Source organism: Catharus ustulatus, chromosome 7, assembly GCF_009819885.2.
Source record: "Catharus ustulatus isolate bCatUst1 chromosome 7, bCatUst1.pri.v2, whole genome shotgun sequence".
In the NCBI taxonomy this organism is placed as follows: Eukaryota; Metazoa; Chordata; class Aves; order Passeriformes; family Turdidae; genus Catharus; species Catharus ustulatus.
This window is the reverse complement of record NC_046227.1, coordinates 27,008,332-27,025,727: the sequence shown is the minus strand read 5'-3', so window position 1 is coordinate 27,025,727 and position 17,396 is coordinate 27,008,332. Positions and strand designations below refer to the sequence as shown.

At 46.8% G+C, this 17,396-nt stretch overlaps 1 protein-coding gene across 2 annotated transcripts in view; it reads right to left on the bottom strand.

The window, feature by feature from the left end:
* The window catches only part of GLI2 (GLI family zinc finger 2), a 188,235-nt gene that overhangs the window by 26,102 nt on the left and 144,737 nt on the right, over positions 1 to 17,396 (bottom strand). For both annotated transcript variants that reach the window (XM_033065373.1, XM_033065372.1), the window contains exons 4-7: positions 14,893 to 15,095; positions 13,029 to 13,220; positions 3,046 to 3,247; positions 769 to 982 (exon numbers count right to left, since the gene is read on the bottom strand). In XM_033065373.1, the coding sequence (XP_032921264.1) occupies positions 769 to 982; positions 3,046 to 3,247; positions 13,029 to 13,220; positions 14,893 to 15,095 (811 nt within the window). The remainder of the gene's footprint in view (positions 1 to 768; positions 983 to 3,045; positions 3,248 to 13,028; positions 13,221 to 14,892; positions 15,096 to 17,396) is intronic.

The window sequence follows — 17,396 nt, the reverse complement described above, 5'->3', positions numbered from 1 at the left end:
TGGTGAAATACGTCTTTGGGGAGAAAAGCAACTGCAATTTAGACTTCGAAGGAATGTAAGTGGAAAAGAAAAATGATTAAGAATGTGCTAGGCATATTCACTAACCCAGTGCATGTGCAGGGCCTGTGCACACATATATGTGCTTATGTGCTCACAGGTATTTGTAAGGATGTATTTAAGGTGTGGGATCTCATTCCTAGTTCTCAAAATCTGGCCCCTGGTTTTGCACAATTTAGCAGTAAAAAACAGCAGGGGCACATTGAGAGAAAACCTACTGAAAAAGAAAGAACAGCAATTAAAATGTGAAGGGATCCCACATAGGATGTACTTACATGTAAAAGATTAAGACCATCATCATGGCTCACTTGAGTATAAATAAGGAAGGAGGGATTGCTGATGGTCCCAGCAAGAAGATTGGTTCACAGGTACTTATTTGATGAAACACTACAGCAACTGATTTCCCTCAATTTCAATAGGACATAATGTGTTCAAGGAGATTTCCTGCCTGGGATGACCTTGTACATCATGTTCTATACTTCAATGGACCAAGGCCTTTGGTTTCTGCATGGGTAGGTGCAAGGAAGGAAGATGGACACAAAATTTGTCTGTGACTAATTCAGAAACACTCGCCAGGAAGAAGAAAAAGCAACATAAAGGGCCAGCATGAGTAAAAAAGAATTGTCAAAACTCCCATAGCCATCAGGAAGGGAAGGCCACTTCCCACGGAGAACATTTCCCACGTGTGCCATGCAGGATGGCTGTCCCTACCTGGCTGGAGTCAGAGACGCAGTTGCTGTTGCTGCTGCTCTGTGCTGGTGATGGGTTCACGGAGATGACTGCCATGTGCTGCCGTGGGGGGAAGGTTGGGGATGGCTGGATCAGGGGAGGAGTGTGCCCAAAGGCTGAGCTCAGGCCTCTTTGCTGGGTCAGGATCTGCTGGTAAGTCACGGGGTTAAGCGGGTGGGGGAAGCTGAATGCTGGACTGCAGCAACAGGAGAAAGAGAAATAATGAGGAGTTATTTTAAACAACATTTACTGTATTACCAGTCACTGATTCAAGTCTTCTTGGAGACTCCACGAGCCAGGCTGCAATGCCCAGATGCCTTCAATGCCAGGATAAGCCTGACTGCTTTACTGCAAAGTGAGCTTCAGCAAACTTGTGAATCATTTTGACCCAAATGTTAGACTGATTGTGATTTCTTTGCTTCCTAAGAAAAACCCAACAAAAGCCCTTGGGAGTTCAGAAAAGGATGGGAGTTGGGCACATCTGGCTTTGCAGTCCCTAAGGCTCCTGGGTTTTCCAAGGCAGACCTCTTTTGCAAACTTGCAGCTTCGGGGTTATGCTAACCTGGATATGAAAAACAACCATCACCTGGCTCACCTGGCACAGATTACAGCAGGGATGAATAAGTATCCACTCAACATAGTCCAAAACCATGCAATTTACTCTGCATTCAGGTGAGGGGAGTGCTGGCTCAGGGGACTGCTGAAGCATGTCACCCTTCCTATGTAGGTCACTGGTTCATCTCCGATCTAGGTCAGCAGTGACCAGGAACACCACTCGCCCCTGGCTGCCTGGCAATAACTGGGGCAACAGGTCCAAGACAAGATGCAGCCATGGGGAGCAGTAAAAACAAAGCTCTGCTTTTGGAAAAAAAAGGCTTCACTCTCAGGGGCAAGTCTTCTGGGCAGAGAGAAGCACGGAAAATGCTCTGTGGTGACCCCAGATGTGTGATGCACAAACTACAGAGAGCCCAAAAACTGATTATTTGCCACCTTCAAGAAGTGGTTGCCCTGAACCTTTACCCTCATGGTATTTTCTCTCACATCACTAAAACTGCCCAAGGTGTGAGTGCTCAGAGAATAGGGCCATAATTGGAAACATGTTTAATAACCAATTTTGCTTTTGGAGAGAGTATTGCATTCCTGCCTCTAAGATGCGGTTAAAATAATAACAAAAAAAGTCTTTTCATGTCGTATTTCTGGTAGTTATGCTGCTATATATGTTACCCATTTTACAAATCCTGACATTTAGGGTATATTTTTAGAACACTGAGAAGGGTTCCAAATTCTTTATTATTAGTTGATTATTCCCTTAGAGGTTGAAAGTTGACCATTAGGTCAGTTCCTGGACTCTACTGATTTGTCAAAAGTACCGGATATTACTCTTAGTATCTGACTATAAGGTGAGATGCCACAGGTATGTCCAGTTAATGACAATAGGTAAAAAGACTAGGAAAAAGTATGATTACCAGATAAGAAGTTTTGCAAGTTTATGTCAGCCTTATATTTGATTTTACAGTCAATTTCTAAATTATGCTGCTGGATAAAGTAACTTACATAATTAATGCTACACTTATTAATAACAACACCTCTGTTTTCTCCCACAAGTTTTAAGCATGCATAATCTTTGTAACCCTTTGCTTTGCAACACCAGTGTTAATTAGATCTAACATTTTTAACAGTTAAGTAATAAAAAGAATAATAACATTGTGAAACTTGGGTGAAGCAATCACATTAGGGATTGACAACAGTCAGCTGCCTAATGTAAGTGCTTTTTAATTAAGATTTTAACAAAACTTTACTCAAGGGTTTAGATTTGGTTTAAATATGCTTTTAGAATTAGGCTCTTCTATCCACCCAGGCAACATTTTTTCTAAGAATGTGGGCCAATAATTTGGAGAGTACTTCAGAGCTATCTCTTAAATCAGAGTGTTTCTTAACCATTCAAACTGCTCACAATGAGCATTTTTAAAGATAAATTTATTATCTGTTTCTGCTTGCAGGGAGGCATGATCATACTGTAATTGCTGGAAACATGGTAGCCAATAACCCCAATCCAGTCAAAAAAAAACCCCACCCCAAATGCCACAAAATACCCTTCCACATACAAAACCAGATGGGGGCTTTGATTTATTATGCTACACAGCCCTGATGCACAAAAGCAGAGGCTGAGAGGAAGGGAAGCTCTCCCTGGCTGGAGGATCATCCGTTCTTTTGTGCAGATGGTTCCTCAGCTGAGTGCAGCCGAGCCCAGAGCTTTACCTGATCGTCCCGGCAGATAAATGGCCGTAGGAGCCACTCGCTGCTGAACTGCTTCTGGAGTTGTTGATATATGCCACAAGGGAGTTTGGGGAGGTCCTGATCATTGTCTGGAGATCAATGCTGGCATCAGAGAGCGGGGAGATAGACAGGGCTCGTTTCCGGCTTAATCTTGGAGTCACCCGTGGGCTCGAAAACCGGGACACTGCAGGAAAGACAGACTTTGTCAGACAAGACCAGTGGGCTGCTCCCTTCCTGCAGGTGGGCTGGAAGCGCTGAGAACTGCTGCACTCATAACTCTGTGGGATGTTCAGGAGCCAGGAGCAGCGCAGGGACCAACTGCCCTTTGATGGGAGGTTTTCTCTCTTCTGGGTAGGGGTCGGGCAGTGCCATGAGCGCCCGCTTGCTCTGCTGTCCTCAGGGCATACAGAATCCTGTCCATCACCCCCTTTCACAGGCACCAAATTAACCTAAAAGGGAGAAGGCTCTGCAAGGTTTCCATGACTCGGTGTCAGGAGCAGCAGGCCGGGGGAGCTGCACATCCAATGGGCGACCATTGCGAATGTGAGAGTGTGCCTGTGTGCGGGGAACGGAAACCAAACGAGCATGAGCACAACGCTGACCGTCCAATTAATGGAGGAGGCGAGGCTCCAGAAACCCTGAAAGTAAATTGAGAGTTTTAAGAAAACCAATTTGGCAGCTCAAGCACAAAGTTCAAGCTCTCCCCCTCCGAGGGGACCTGCCAGTGCCTGGACCCTATTAGCAATTGTCAGTCCTTCAGGCATGAAGTAATTTCCAGCCCTGCCAGGCCCATTTATGGATCTGCAATACATGACGGGTTACTACTGTAAAAGTTTGGCATCCCTCAGTATTTCAGCACTGCTAACTGGAACAACTGACTTCACCTAAAGGAAACTCTGCCCAGGCCTGACCCACCTGCAGATTTCTGAGGTGGCATGGACAGGAGTTGCAGATGTGCCATATCAAAACTTTCCTCAGTACCAGGGTACCAGATCCAAACCCTGCCTGCAGTGACTCACCCCTCCAAAGCAAGCACTGTTTGGATTATGTATTTAAGAAAAGAAAAAAAAATTAAGTGTAAAATATAGTACTTGGCAATGGGTCCTGGCTGGTAATCCCTGCCATCCCCCCAGGGGTGCAGGAGGGCTCAGCTGCTCCAGCTCCTTCCCTTGATGAGCCCAGCAATGTATCACCACCTGACTTTGCCAGTGGTGGTCTCCCCAGAAAGCATCCTATGGGTATATCCTGTTAAACACTGCAAATAAAACACTGAACTGCCCAGACAGGCAATATGAGCCATTTTCCTCTAGCTGGTTGAAGGCACTGATTTTTGTTGCCTATCACTAAATACAAGCCTGGCACTTTGCAAGAGCATGAACTTTCCATCCTGATGACAGTGCTGGTGTGTGAGAGGGTGAATGGGATGTAGAGGGATGTAAGATGTATTCTGCTAGTGCAATCAAAGAATTCCTTGATTTGTCTTGGCTCACAGCAGTCTCTGTCAGCATTTCCCTGAGACCAGTGGCTGAGTTGCAGTGTCCCAGTCTCCACATGACTCGCCTGTGCCCCAAAGTGGCTCTGCCATTACCATGGCTGGGTGCTGTGTAATCAATGGGGTTTAGCATCACCATCCTCTGAGCCCCCGTAACGACCCTCACTGCACAAGATTAATGACTCGCCCAGTGTCCCACTGGAAATCCAAGGCTAAATTGGTACTTGAACCAAGCACTGTTGTGACTTTTGTTCTACTCCTAAGAAGCTTCAAGAGTTGCTAAATGCAATGTTTTTACTGAAAATCTGACAATACCGGGAAATTCTCTTTAAAATTAGATTGTTGCATAGATGTTTAACATATTGTTATAATATTTTGTACAACTACACTGTGCAACCTCACAGGGCAGAGAGATGCTGGAAAACATGACTCAAAGATCAGGCAGCAAACAGAAACAGCAGCAGTCTATAAAAACACCTTGTGGGTGTTAAAGCTGTTCCATGATTTGGAAGGACTAGGTTCAAACTTCCCAAATGCTTGCAGCTGGAAGACTCTAGCCCTGCATGATACTTCCCTGGAAGTCAGAAAAGATGAAGCCACTTTGCAGAGGCACTGTAGACAAAACCAAATGGAGCAAATGAACTCCCCTCAGCAAAGGCTGGCCTGAAAGGCTGAAATGAAAGGAGAATGCCCAAACTTCACATCTGGTTCCTGAAATCTTAGCCCTGCCAGAGACCAAACAACATGAAGGTTGCTTGGGTCAAGATCATAATAGTCCTCTGGCAATACCAAATCTTGATTCAATACATGAAGCATCACCTGGAAAGACCTGGGTGCTCTTCCCAGTCCTTCTCAGCCACACCTCCCTGAGGAAGTTGCTGCTTCTTTCTGTGTCCCTATTTCCCAGTGCCATCTATTTAGATGAGCTCCCTTAGACAGGGCTTGTATTTTATTCTGTACATACTGCACCAAGTGCGATGGGGCCCCATCTCAGATGAGTTGTCAGGGTTTCTGTCCTACAAATAATATGCATCTTTCCAGATATAGATATTGTTTCCTGCATTTGCATTCCCACAGTCTCCTCCTTCTCTAACAGAAGGAAGCAGGCCAGATTTGACAGTCATATTTATCTCTGTTACTCCCACATCTCAAGGGAGATCTGTTTATTAATGTGCCACTTCCCTTGATAAATTACTAAATAGAAAGAAAAGCCTTGTACTCATTTCTCGCTGTTCCTTCATATGATTTATGCCCACAGTGCTGGATCAGCCATTGGTTCCCATTAATTTGCAGAGGGAAGAAGACCTGATGTCCAACAGAAACCTGGGTTTCAGCAGTGCGGGCGACGTGGGCACTCCTCCCTGCTGCACACAGGTATGTTGTTTTTTCCCCATGTAAAACTCTGCAGGAAGCTGTCAGATTATCAAGCTCACCTGGGAATTCTCCAGCCCAAAACCAGTAATATGCATTGTGTTAGTGTCCACTCCAATTTAGATCCTGCAAGTACTGTGGGCTACCTGAAATGTCTGACAGCAGATCCAATAGGTTGGGCTCATGCTTTACACAAAAGCCTCTTAAGTCTTGCAGGCTTCCACACAGAAAGCTGTGACCTAAAATCGTGCTACGGATGAACAATTCCTCTCTTCTTAATGACAGCCTGCCCAAGGTACCTGGGAAGAGAATTGTCTGGGAAACAGAAAAGGAGTTTAGGCACATGAAGAAATGCTCACTTAGTGCATTTAGGAAGAGAGAATATTTTCAAAATTATTATTCAAAAGCAGGCTAACAACACTGGGATTGTTCTAAATAATGAAGTTTGCCTGACCTGAATCTCCTGATCTGAGGACATGGAGCACGAGTGTGAAATGGTACCAGGCAGCAGTGGTCAGCATTTGTGTAGCTGTACACAGCAAGGTGCTCAACACAGGCTGACTGACAGCCACTGGGGCACATAAGAAAAGTTCTCTGCTGCCTGAGGTCCAGTGAAGTTCCAAGAGAAAAACCACACCCAACTGCTCAGCAGGGACTGTGCCCAGAGAAGGAACTAAAGGCAGGATCCCTTTTTCAGACATACAGGTGGAAAGCTTTGGGAACATTTATCACTAACACTCCTCTCTCCTCTCCCCTTTAAAAAATGCTGGCTTCTCAAATTGAACAAGATTAGGTTAAAGAATTTTTTAGTATTTGGAAAATATGTTGGGGGAAGTTACCAAATTGTGAGAGTACACCCCTCCAACATTCTTATAAGGAAAAAAAAATTGGCATTTTTTCTCTTGTTCTGGAAGTTGTTGTGTTCAGAAACCTGAAGTCATTATAGGTTAACATGAATTTAAAACAGTTACACATTGAAATAAATGTAGGAAATTATTTCAAAATTCATCCCACTCCTCTACCAGTTCCTCAGTTTTTAAAATTAATTTCTCTGTGCCTCTCTTCCTCAAACGGAAACCTTCCTTATTGTAAGTTTTTTTTTTCCTTGAATCTTATTGAGATATGGAAAAACCTCTTTTTTGTCACCCAGGTCCACAAGGAAGTGATGGGCCAAAGTCCACGCAGCAAAACAAGAAAAAAGTGAACTGGTGAATGGAAGGATGCAGTACTGAGTGGAACTCAAAGCTCTGGTCATCGGTGGCAGCATTGTGGAGAGCAGCTCATGAAGGACAATAAATTTACCAAAGGCCCTTGATCCTGGTGCCTCTCCTTACGAAACGTCAATTCCAGGGACATTTTAGAGTGTTTTTACTGTTGTGCACTGGCTTTTCCTTACCATTTCACATACAGACCCAGATACAGTGACTGTCACAAGGTCAGGTCTACATGCTAGAGAATAAATGCAACTCACATACTTTAGGAAATCTTTCAAAACTGCCTGGAGTAACTTTTCAGTAGAAAACAACCCTGACTTTACAGCAGCACTATCTTTTCAGAGTAAATGTAAATGCCACAGTTCACAACCAAATGCCATTTCTCTCCTGGGGTGTGTGTGTTTAAATATCTAATTTCTAAACTAGCAGGAATTCAAGGCTGAGTTTTCGAGTGACATTGGCAGTGCCTGCCAAATGTCCCAGCCCAGTCCCCCAGACAGCTCAGAGCTAGGAGAGAAGTCCAGATTTCTTTGCTAGAAGGAAGGAGTATCTTTGGCACTTTCCTGTGGTGCCTATGAATTATCACATCCACAAGTTGCTCAGAAACTGGGATACTGCTCCCAAATTCACATTAATCCACAACAGCTCAGTGATGACCAAATGGTCAGCTCTTATAGGTGGCAGTTTGTGGACCAACTCTAGTGTCTGATCCCAGTGCCCAAGGGCAGGATCAGACCCTGACTCCTCCAGGAGGTGGGAGCAGAGGTTCCTGCTGAAGGATTCTACAAGAGATGTTTCTCTCTGGAGAGAGCATTCAGACCTTGTGTCGCACTAGGAATAGTGGCAGCAAAGCCCTCCTGGAAGGAAATGCCAGGCACTCAGTGGGAGCTCCTTCAAGGCTCCTTCAGGGTAAGGAAATCTCTTTTACAGACAAACATGTTGCTGTGATCTCAACAGCACAGGATCATTGGGGGAATCTGCTCCCTAACAGAGGAGCCTGCAAGGCACATGGGCTGCAGATGGCTCACACTCTGCCTGCCCCCTCCTGCTTCACTGAAACCTGGCCAGAGCCACTGCTACCCCTGCATCCCCTGGCCAAGCCCCAGGATAAATACAGTGTTATCAAAATGGTCCCTCTTCCTCATCATTCACCAAGAAAACTCCATCCAAAGCGTACAGAAATATCCCCCCCACTCCATCTTCAAACTAAAACCAAGGGCCCCATAAAAACACAGGATGGTCCCAAAATTGGTAAGCAGCAATAAACTACATACTCTCTTTGTGTAACCAGTTCTTTATTCCCCTCTCTCCTTCTGCAGAGGCAACACACCTCTTTTTCAGACTGCAGCAGATGCTGGACATTTGTTCTGGCAGCAGACACTGTCCTGGGACCCTTCTTTCTTCTCTCCCTAGGCAGATCAACTTTGCAGTTCAAGGAATACTAATGCTTCCCTCAAATCCTCCCTGAAAGACAAGGCTGCATTCTTCTACTCCCAATCCACAAGGTAACTGTTTAGTCGACCCAACTTGCATATGTAAATTGAATTCTTTAGAAACCAGAGTGCAGCAGGATTCCAGACACAGCACTTATGGGGTGCTCTGGGACTTTTTCTCTCTTCTGCACATATTTTTCTGGGGAGGAAAACAGCACTGCTGGCTAGAAATGGGTGGGAAATTGTTTCCCATTCTCTGAACCTTTTCTAAGATTTCAGCAAGTTTCCATTCTATGCTGGGACAAAGAAAACAAAAAAACCAACCAAAAAAAAAAAAAAAAAAAGAATAGGTCTTTGAGAATTTTTAAGGAAGCGACTACAGGGCGCGCCGTCTGCCCAGAGTAGCCAACAGCTGGCTTGGTTGGGATGTCATCTGTGATCCAGCACATCCAGCCTGCAAACCCAGGGCTGCTGTCCCTCCAGCCCCAGGGGAAGCACTTCATTCCCAGGTCACCACAAGGCCTGGCTCTCTGCTTTTGTCCTGGCGGAGCAGTTGCTCCACACGAACCTGCTGGAGAGGGTCCTGAGCTCTCCTCTCCTGGCCGACTGCAGTCACCACCCTGCTGCACTGCCAGCCCTGCTCCTTACCCTGCTGCCTATTCAATCCTTTCCTTCAAGGAGAAAGGCTCCAACAACACTGACTGAAAGAGGCTGGTGAAGCTGAATCACTGTTTGACTTGGGAAAATAAAGTCCTGCTTTAATGATTTGCCCACATCCCAGGCAACTGTGCCAGCTGTGGGCCTGCTGGGCTGAACAAAACCTTTTCCACTTAAACTGCTGATTGTGAATCAAGACATTTGTGGCTACCTGGCACCAGGCAGCACAAACCAGGGCAGGGATCCCTCCTCTAGCTCCAGAACTGGACAAAATGCAATGACAGAAGTGCAGGGTCATCCCTGCTGTTGGTAACTGTTGCACAAACACATCTATACAGTCTTCCTGACATGAGGGACTACCCTGGACCTAACTTGCACTCAAGATGTTTTCTTCCCATTCCCTTACTCAGCATGGACAACCCAATCACACTCTCAATGCTGTGCAAATTGATGTATTTAAAGATCTGATTTCCACCCTGGCCATAAGAATCTTATTCCAAAGATCTAGATCTTGTTCCTAAAGCTGCCACTACTCCCTGATCTCCTTTTTCTTTGTGGTCTCCAGTGATGAAATGGCTTTGCTCCGTACAGCACTTTGAGATCTGCTGGCAGGGCTATAACAGTAGCAGCATTGAGTCAGTGTGGATGGATTCCTCTTGAGAGAAAATGGCCCCTCCTGAAGGGCTGAGGGTAATCACAGGAAGCCCTGTGCCTAGGGGAAAAAGCAGCTGGAAGTACTAAACATACTTAGAAAGTGGTAGCCATCTCCAGGATCACTGTGTTCCCCACCAGTCTTTCTTGCCCCAGGGATGCTCTTGCACAACCACTCTGTCACCTGGAATAATCCGTCATGTAGCACTACTTCTAAAAAAGAAACGCAGAAGATTGTTTTGATCTGGTGAATAGAACCTGTAGATAGTCTCAAATGTACCCCATCAGCAACACTGTGACATTAGAAAGTGATTAATTTTTATTTGAAAGTATAGGCTTTCCAAAAAATGGGATTAAGCCTGGATTCAAACTCCACTCTTGGATTTTGAGTCCCTGTTTGGATGAGGAAATGGAACAGCAGAACTAACTGAAGGGTTGTTTAGTCTCCACTAGAACTGACCTGAACACCACAGCAGTCTGGTACGTAAAACTTAAATCTGGTATACTTCAGTGCTTTAACTACTTCTATGTGCACACTGAAAACCCAGCAGAGGTGCAGCCCTGGGCAGCCCAGCTCAGCCACCATGTGAACACCCAGTAGACCCAGCACAGAGCTGGCACCAACAAGCTCCAGCTGACATTCATATCCTATTACTTCTCCTGACCTTAGACATGTGATGGAGTGAAAAACACTGACAAAAACCATGAAGGCACTGAGAAATTCTCCCAGAGACGCAATTACAGGAACCAGAAAGGCACAGGTATGTGTCTGTGGAGGAACAACCATACCCAGTGTCTACAGATCCCATGGACCAACCTGCAGATGTTTGGAAGTGACGTGACACTGAACAGGCCAGATTTAATATATGCTTATCTCCTGCTTTTCCTTTTGCAGGTGCCAGTGTTATTGCAGATGAATGATGATCCTGCATGTGGTTTAACAAGAGCTACCTGCACTTTCAGCAAACTAATTCTTGTAAAGTTTCCATGTTCCTGGGCTCCCTAGGAAGAAAAGGGCTCTCTGAATGACAGATGCAGTGAGGTGGTGACTCACTGGGGGTTTATGTGTGCTACTCATATTCTTGTCTCAGAAAAACACCATAAGAGGATGCTTTATTAAATTATCTGTTCAACTATTTACTTAGGCCCTGCTGATTTAAATTTTTGAAATAACTTTCTAAAAAGAGAAGTAGAAACTGTCTCCTCATCCAGCATTTCAGAGCCATCCATTTTACTCTCTGCCTTAATAATGTACAATTCTTTCTTTTTTCTGGGTGATGGATAAACCCAGGCACGTGGACCAGAGACTGGTACTGGTACTGTGCTCCTTTACAGATTCTTAAAAAGTAGTGTCTCATGTCACATTCTCGTAATGTTTGAAAGTTTCCATCTCCTGCAGAACACGTGAAAGCCCAGAAAAGGCTTTCCAGTTAATCACCAACAAAGCTTTTCCAAAAGATCATAATAAATGCTTGGTGATCCCTGGCTCTGCAGTGAATCATGGTTATGAGCTTGGCTGCATGAAACCAAGACCTTTGATACATGATTCACTGTAGAGTTGTTTTCAGGACAAGGCAAACAGTATGAGAGTCTGCTGCCAAGGGGAGTATCTCAGTACCTTAGATAAAGATTGACCTTCAGCAAACCAGAGGATGAGCATCTTGGTGTGCTGGGAGCCAGCCTGTACCACCATGAAAACAGTTGTGTTTGCTTCCCTCACTGGTTGTTTATCTGGCACTTCAGCGAGGAACTGCTGGTCAGAGATGGACTAATAAGGAGGCAAGGAAGAAGGAGTCTTGTTCATGAGCCCGAGGAGAACTTGGCAGGGCTTGTTTGGACCCATCTGCTATAACCACAGGCATTAACCCTTGGGAGAGGAGACAGAGCAGTCTTACTGACCAGCTGCTTTGTAGCCGAGAAGCCTGGGATATATTCTGGGTGTTAGAGGGCAGGATGGTACCAAGGAGCTTGCGCTCTCTCTCTCTCAGAGTAGGATCCCGGTTCCAAATTTATCTAGGAATTGGCAGCACAAAATGACTGTTCAGGTAAAATTTCCACAGCAGCCGCAGATGAGGAACTGTTTTTCCATTAGAAGTATCTAAACTCCCATCAGTGAACAGCGAGAACATCTTTTATCATTCTAAACCAGTCACTTTATGAAGCAGCAAGACCACGAAGTTTTTCATCTTAAAAAGCTCAACAATAGAAACTTTGAAGCGGTAATGAAACGACGCAGATCTCCACTCCAAAAACTGTAATGGTCCACAGGCAAATCCAAAGACATCCCAGGAAACAGACACCGAATCTGAAAGTTCAGCTGAGACTTCTCTTTCTTGCAGCAGAAACAATCCCAAAATTGCCCTCTGTAGTATCTGTATAACCCCAGTTCTTGCAATATGCAGCATGAAGTGAAAGGGAAGACATTTCTAACAACTCTAAAAATCATTCGGACCTCATATATGCTTCCAGATAGACTCTTCCCAGGGCAGCAGTCAGGGCACAGGGGTGACTCAGCACTGCAGTGCCTAACATGATTCTATTTCTTCTTCATTTAGGCAGAAGCGAGAGCTTTCTGGGTTTATAACACCCAATACTACCACAAATACCACATTACTGCTTTTTTAAATTTCCTTGCACAAAGTACTAGTATAATCTTTCTACTGTGCCTCCCCATTCAAATATTTTCTCTCCTCGTGGACCTGAGAGGTCCCAACCAAGATGAGAAGTTCACTGTGCCTAGCACAGCTTTGCATGGACATGGCCTGCCTTCAGCCCAGACACCAAGCAGGCAAAACACGGGGTGGGATGGGGAGCTGGAGACGAAGCTTGTCCCCAGGCACGCTCTGGTCACCCATGGTCAATGCAGCAGGACAGCAGCAATGTCCATCTTGCTGGACCAGCCCATCTCCTACTATGCCGCGGCCATGCCATCCTCCCTAAGACACCACGATGTACATATTTAAAGTTATGTATATTTTATATATGTCTATGGAAGGAGGTGACCTTTTAAGCCAAAAATTATAGCGCAGCACCCAAAGGTTCCAGCAGGGCAGAGCGACCACATATAGCAACCTCCACCTGGAGGTCAGTCCCATCCATCTCCCCAAAATTTCAGCCACGCCAGGAAGAACCTAAGCTGCTACTCACCATCAACAGGGCTGAGGTAATCGTGGAGGTGGGCTGTGCTGGCTGCTCCCCCGCTCTGCATGAGGAGGTCCCCATAGGGGTTTGGGTGGCCGGCCATCAGCGTCATTTGGTGGTAGTAGTCAGCAGGGTTGGCTCCCGGTGGTGGCGGGGGCAGCCCGAAGAGGCCTCGTTCCTTCAGGTGCTCATGAGCCACTGTTGGAGCCACAGGCGAGGAGAGAAACATGGGGAGAAGGTTCCCAGAGCAGTGTTAGACCTCGGAGCTGCCGTCGGCCCCGTCTCCCCCCGCGCCCCCCGCCAGCCCCGGCCGCACGGCTCCGTGTAGGGCGCGCGTGACGTGCGCTTGGGCGTGCTTCTGTGGACAAAGGAGACCAGGCTGGGGCCTCTGCATTCCTCCATTTCCGCAAATTTATAAACAATCTCTCGTTCCCCCTTCTAATAATCCTCCCGTTCGGACGCAGCCAGCACCCCTGGGAGGGGGGAGAGGGCCCAGGCTGCCGACAGCAGTAACCCTGTCAGCATTAACATCCCTGCCTATTAGGAAGGAAAGACAAATGCAGCCCAGTTCCCGATAGCAGCGTGAGGAAATTAAAGCCAAGGTCTAATGCATAGAGCTAGGTTTAGCGTCTGGCAGCATAAAACCATTTTGGCTGCCAAAGCCAATTACACTCACTTTCTCCCAGCTGTAATTTTTCAAACCTGGCTCCCCACCCGCTTGCCCCATTAACTTATTTACCACCACCTTATACAAGGGGGTGGAAAAAAAAAAGGAGGAAAAGAAAAGCAACCCAAAACACAATGCCTTTCTTCCACAGCAAACAATGAAAATGGTTTTGGAAGGAGAGGACAAGGCAGAACAGACACACACAAGCCATTAGACCTCTCTCTGGTGGTTGCTTGAGAGTTTGGATGACGTTTTAGGGGGAGGGAAGAAGAAGACCTATGCATGTCCCTATCACTACAGTGATGTTGTTTCAGCCATACAAGATAGTTTTATGCTGCCAGACACTAATCCAGGGGCCTTGTTGCTCTCTGGTGTACTTTGCTTTGTTGAAGGGTTGCTGGCCCCTGCAGCAGCTTGGGAGCTGAGGGATGCTGGGGTTTGCTGGGCATGCAGAGACCAGGTCCCCAGCCATTCCCTGGGCACTGAGCCAGCCACCTGCAACTGTGTAATGAAGCTCTTCTGATGAAGTAAGGCATGACTTACACCTTGCCAAGTGAAGCAGTGTTGTGCATTTTCCCGTTTCCCTGCTGGATGTCTTTGTCCCCAGCTCCCCAACATGGGGTCTGATAGGACTCAGAGAGCATGATCGCCTCTGCCTGCACCCAGCACCAACTTCCCACACATCCTTCCCTGAAGGCTGCTGCAGAGCAGCTCAGGAGTAAGGAGGAAGAAAGCATGGCCCCTCGCCTTCACTGAGGAGCCAGGCTGACCCCAGACACAAAGCCAAAAGGGGATAACCCAGCTGGCGTTGTCTCCTCTGCAACATCAGTCTCAGCCAGGCCAGGCAGCCAGAACAACTGTGACCCTCTCTAGGGAAAGCTGGGTCCCAGTAGAGACGTAAGAACAGGGAAGCTCCTAAGAGAGAAAGAGAGTGCCGCAGAAAGGAACGTACTTTAAACAAAATATTTATAATATGATCCAGCAGTAATAGCTATTCTCACGCTCGGCTTTCTCAGTGCGATGATGCAAAACAAATGTGTAGTTAAAGGGGAAGAAAAAAAAAACAACAAAAAGAAAAAGAGACAGCTCTCCCACTTCAGAGAGCAGCTGCGGAGCCTTTGCAGCTGTAAATCCCGGGTTTTAGGGAATTTCAGTCCTGGTGAGCTACAGAATCGCTGCAGTTCCAGTAGCACAGTGTCTTACCGTCGGCAGGGCTGAGGCCGCGGGCAGCAGAGATGACGGAGAGCGTGGGGCTGCTGTGCACAGAGCGCAGGTAGTGCTCCATGTGGGGCGCCACGTACGGGTGTGGGGGGCTGAAGGGCGACTCGCCAGGCCCAGCAGGGTGCGGAGACAGGCGGATGAGGGAGATGTCGGAGATGACGGGGCTGCCGCTCAGAGGAGGAGGCCTGGGAAGGAAAACAGAGACACGCTGTCACTCACAGCCACAGAGCAGGCACAGCTGCCTGCCACCCTTCTCTGTCCTGCCCCACTACCTTTGCCCACAAGACAGGATTCAAGCATATATTGGGACAATCCTCTCTTCTTGGCATAGGCAGAGTCTGAAGTTCCCAAGCTTCCTGTGGACACGCACCAGTATTGCACTAAATATGTATTTGTGCAAGGTGGCTCACCCCAACTGGGCTGCTGTGGAAAGGGGCACAAGCTGCTTTAGGCAGTGCCTGCACAAAGAGGAGGCATGGAACACACCCTGTGCTAGAGATCCCACCCCATCTTGCACAGGAAGACTGGCCACACGATATTTGAGGCAAACCTGGGGTTTGCAAACTCCTCACTGACCCTGGATCTCCAGATGTTTAGTGCTGCCATGTGCAGAAAGTCCTTGACAGGGCAGTCTGCAAGGATGGAAATGTTGTAAGGAGAACTTATGTGATCCTGAGCTGTGCTTTGCTCAGCCCAGCACGCGTGGCTTGGCCGGGCTGGCGCAGCAGCCCCACCTCCTGCGTCCATCATGGCCAGCACAAACCTCCTTGACAGGTTGGTGGGACGGTTCAGAGGGCAAAAGTTCATGAGAGGTTTTACTGCATGCTTTCTGGGGGCCGCCTCTCTTAAATCCCTCAGATCTTCCTCAGGCCAAGTGCTACCTGAGAATAAAGTCAGTAAATACTGAGGGATTCAGCAGGTAACAAAATAAAGTCACATGCATGTTTCAGTGCTTAAGCAGTTTTTTGAAGGGTGAACAAGGATGGAAGAGAAAGTCTGCAGACTTCTCCCAGACACGTGCTCTACTGTACCCTCCAGCCTCTTGGACAAACCACAGAGGGTGCAAAGGAGAAAAAGTTACTCACCCTGACCTGAGAAGCAGAAAATCTGAGCTAGACACCAAAGAGGCAGAGCTGTCATTAGGCAAAACAAAAGAGCAAAATCTGCTTTGTATTAGGTCTCTCTGTACTCACAGACTGCTGGGAGCAGAGCTGGTGTTGACACACAGGTCACAGCAGGGACAGCATTCGTCCCTGGCTGGGTGCTCTGGCAAAGCTGAGGGAGATGGATGTGCACCCCATGGGGCTGCACCCTGAGCACAGAAGACAACAGGGATTTGTGGGTCAGGGATCTGGGATGTGGGCTGATCTAAGGGAGGGTATTACAAAGGCCCTTCACTAAGACTATCCAAATATGCCGTTAGTGAGTGCATGTAAGATCTGTCTCTCCGTGCACAGACAACCACAAACATGACGGTTTGAGCAGTTTCAACACGCCACCAGCACCCCAGGATCTCAGTCCCACCCCGCCTTATCAACAGTTCAGGTGCATTTTAATTTATTTGTAATACTTGCATGTCAACAAAACCGCACAAAAATGTAATATAAGCTTTGCAGACTTATTCAGCAATTTAACGAGCATGTTTGTCTTTGTTTGATCTTCTGTGTGTTTCTCTGTCTTTCTGATAAATTAGTAAACCTTGTGGCTTTTTGAACACTTTCTGCTGATGGGTAGTAAATTAAACGCTTTCTGAAATATTTATAGTTCAAAGTACTTTCCCATAGCAATGCACTCCGTGGCTCAGTGGTGTGAAATACCAGGCAATGAAAACCCGTCACACATAAAGGCTTTGTGGGGATGCACAGCCACCAAAACAGGTGGCTTGTCAGACCCAGGCCAGGGTTTTGCCAGAGGAACACCCACCAGCATCGACCCTGTTTTCTTTCATGACACTAAAAGACAAACTGATGATGGCATGGCTATTTCAGACCTCATAACCTCCCCACCTGTGTTGCCATGGCCTTCCATTACCAAAATTATGGGGTGGCCAAAGTCACTCTCTGGTGCCTCTCGCCATGACGTCAGCCGTGGCGGCGGCGAGCTCAGGAAGCTGCAGCCGAGGCCACTGGGGCTGGTTTCTGTCGAGGTTGCTAATAAAGGCATCCGAGCACGGAGCCGACCAATTTATTTCTACCGGGGAGGAGGGAGAAGTGAATCAAAGTCTCTGTTCCAGATTTAGTTTCAATTCATTTCTAATAATCTCCACCGCCTCATCTGGAAAAAATGAAACAGGATTAAAAAAAATGATGTCATTAAGAAAACATCTGACTAATTTTTCTTCTGATGAAGACTTAATATAAGTGAGGGGCAATGTAAATTAAAAGCAGCCCCAATCTTCCCTGGGCCACAGAGCCTGCCTTAATACATAAGCCATGAAAGAAGTTTTCTTACATATACAATAAGTTCCCTCTTTCATCAGTACTCAC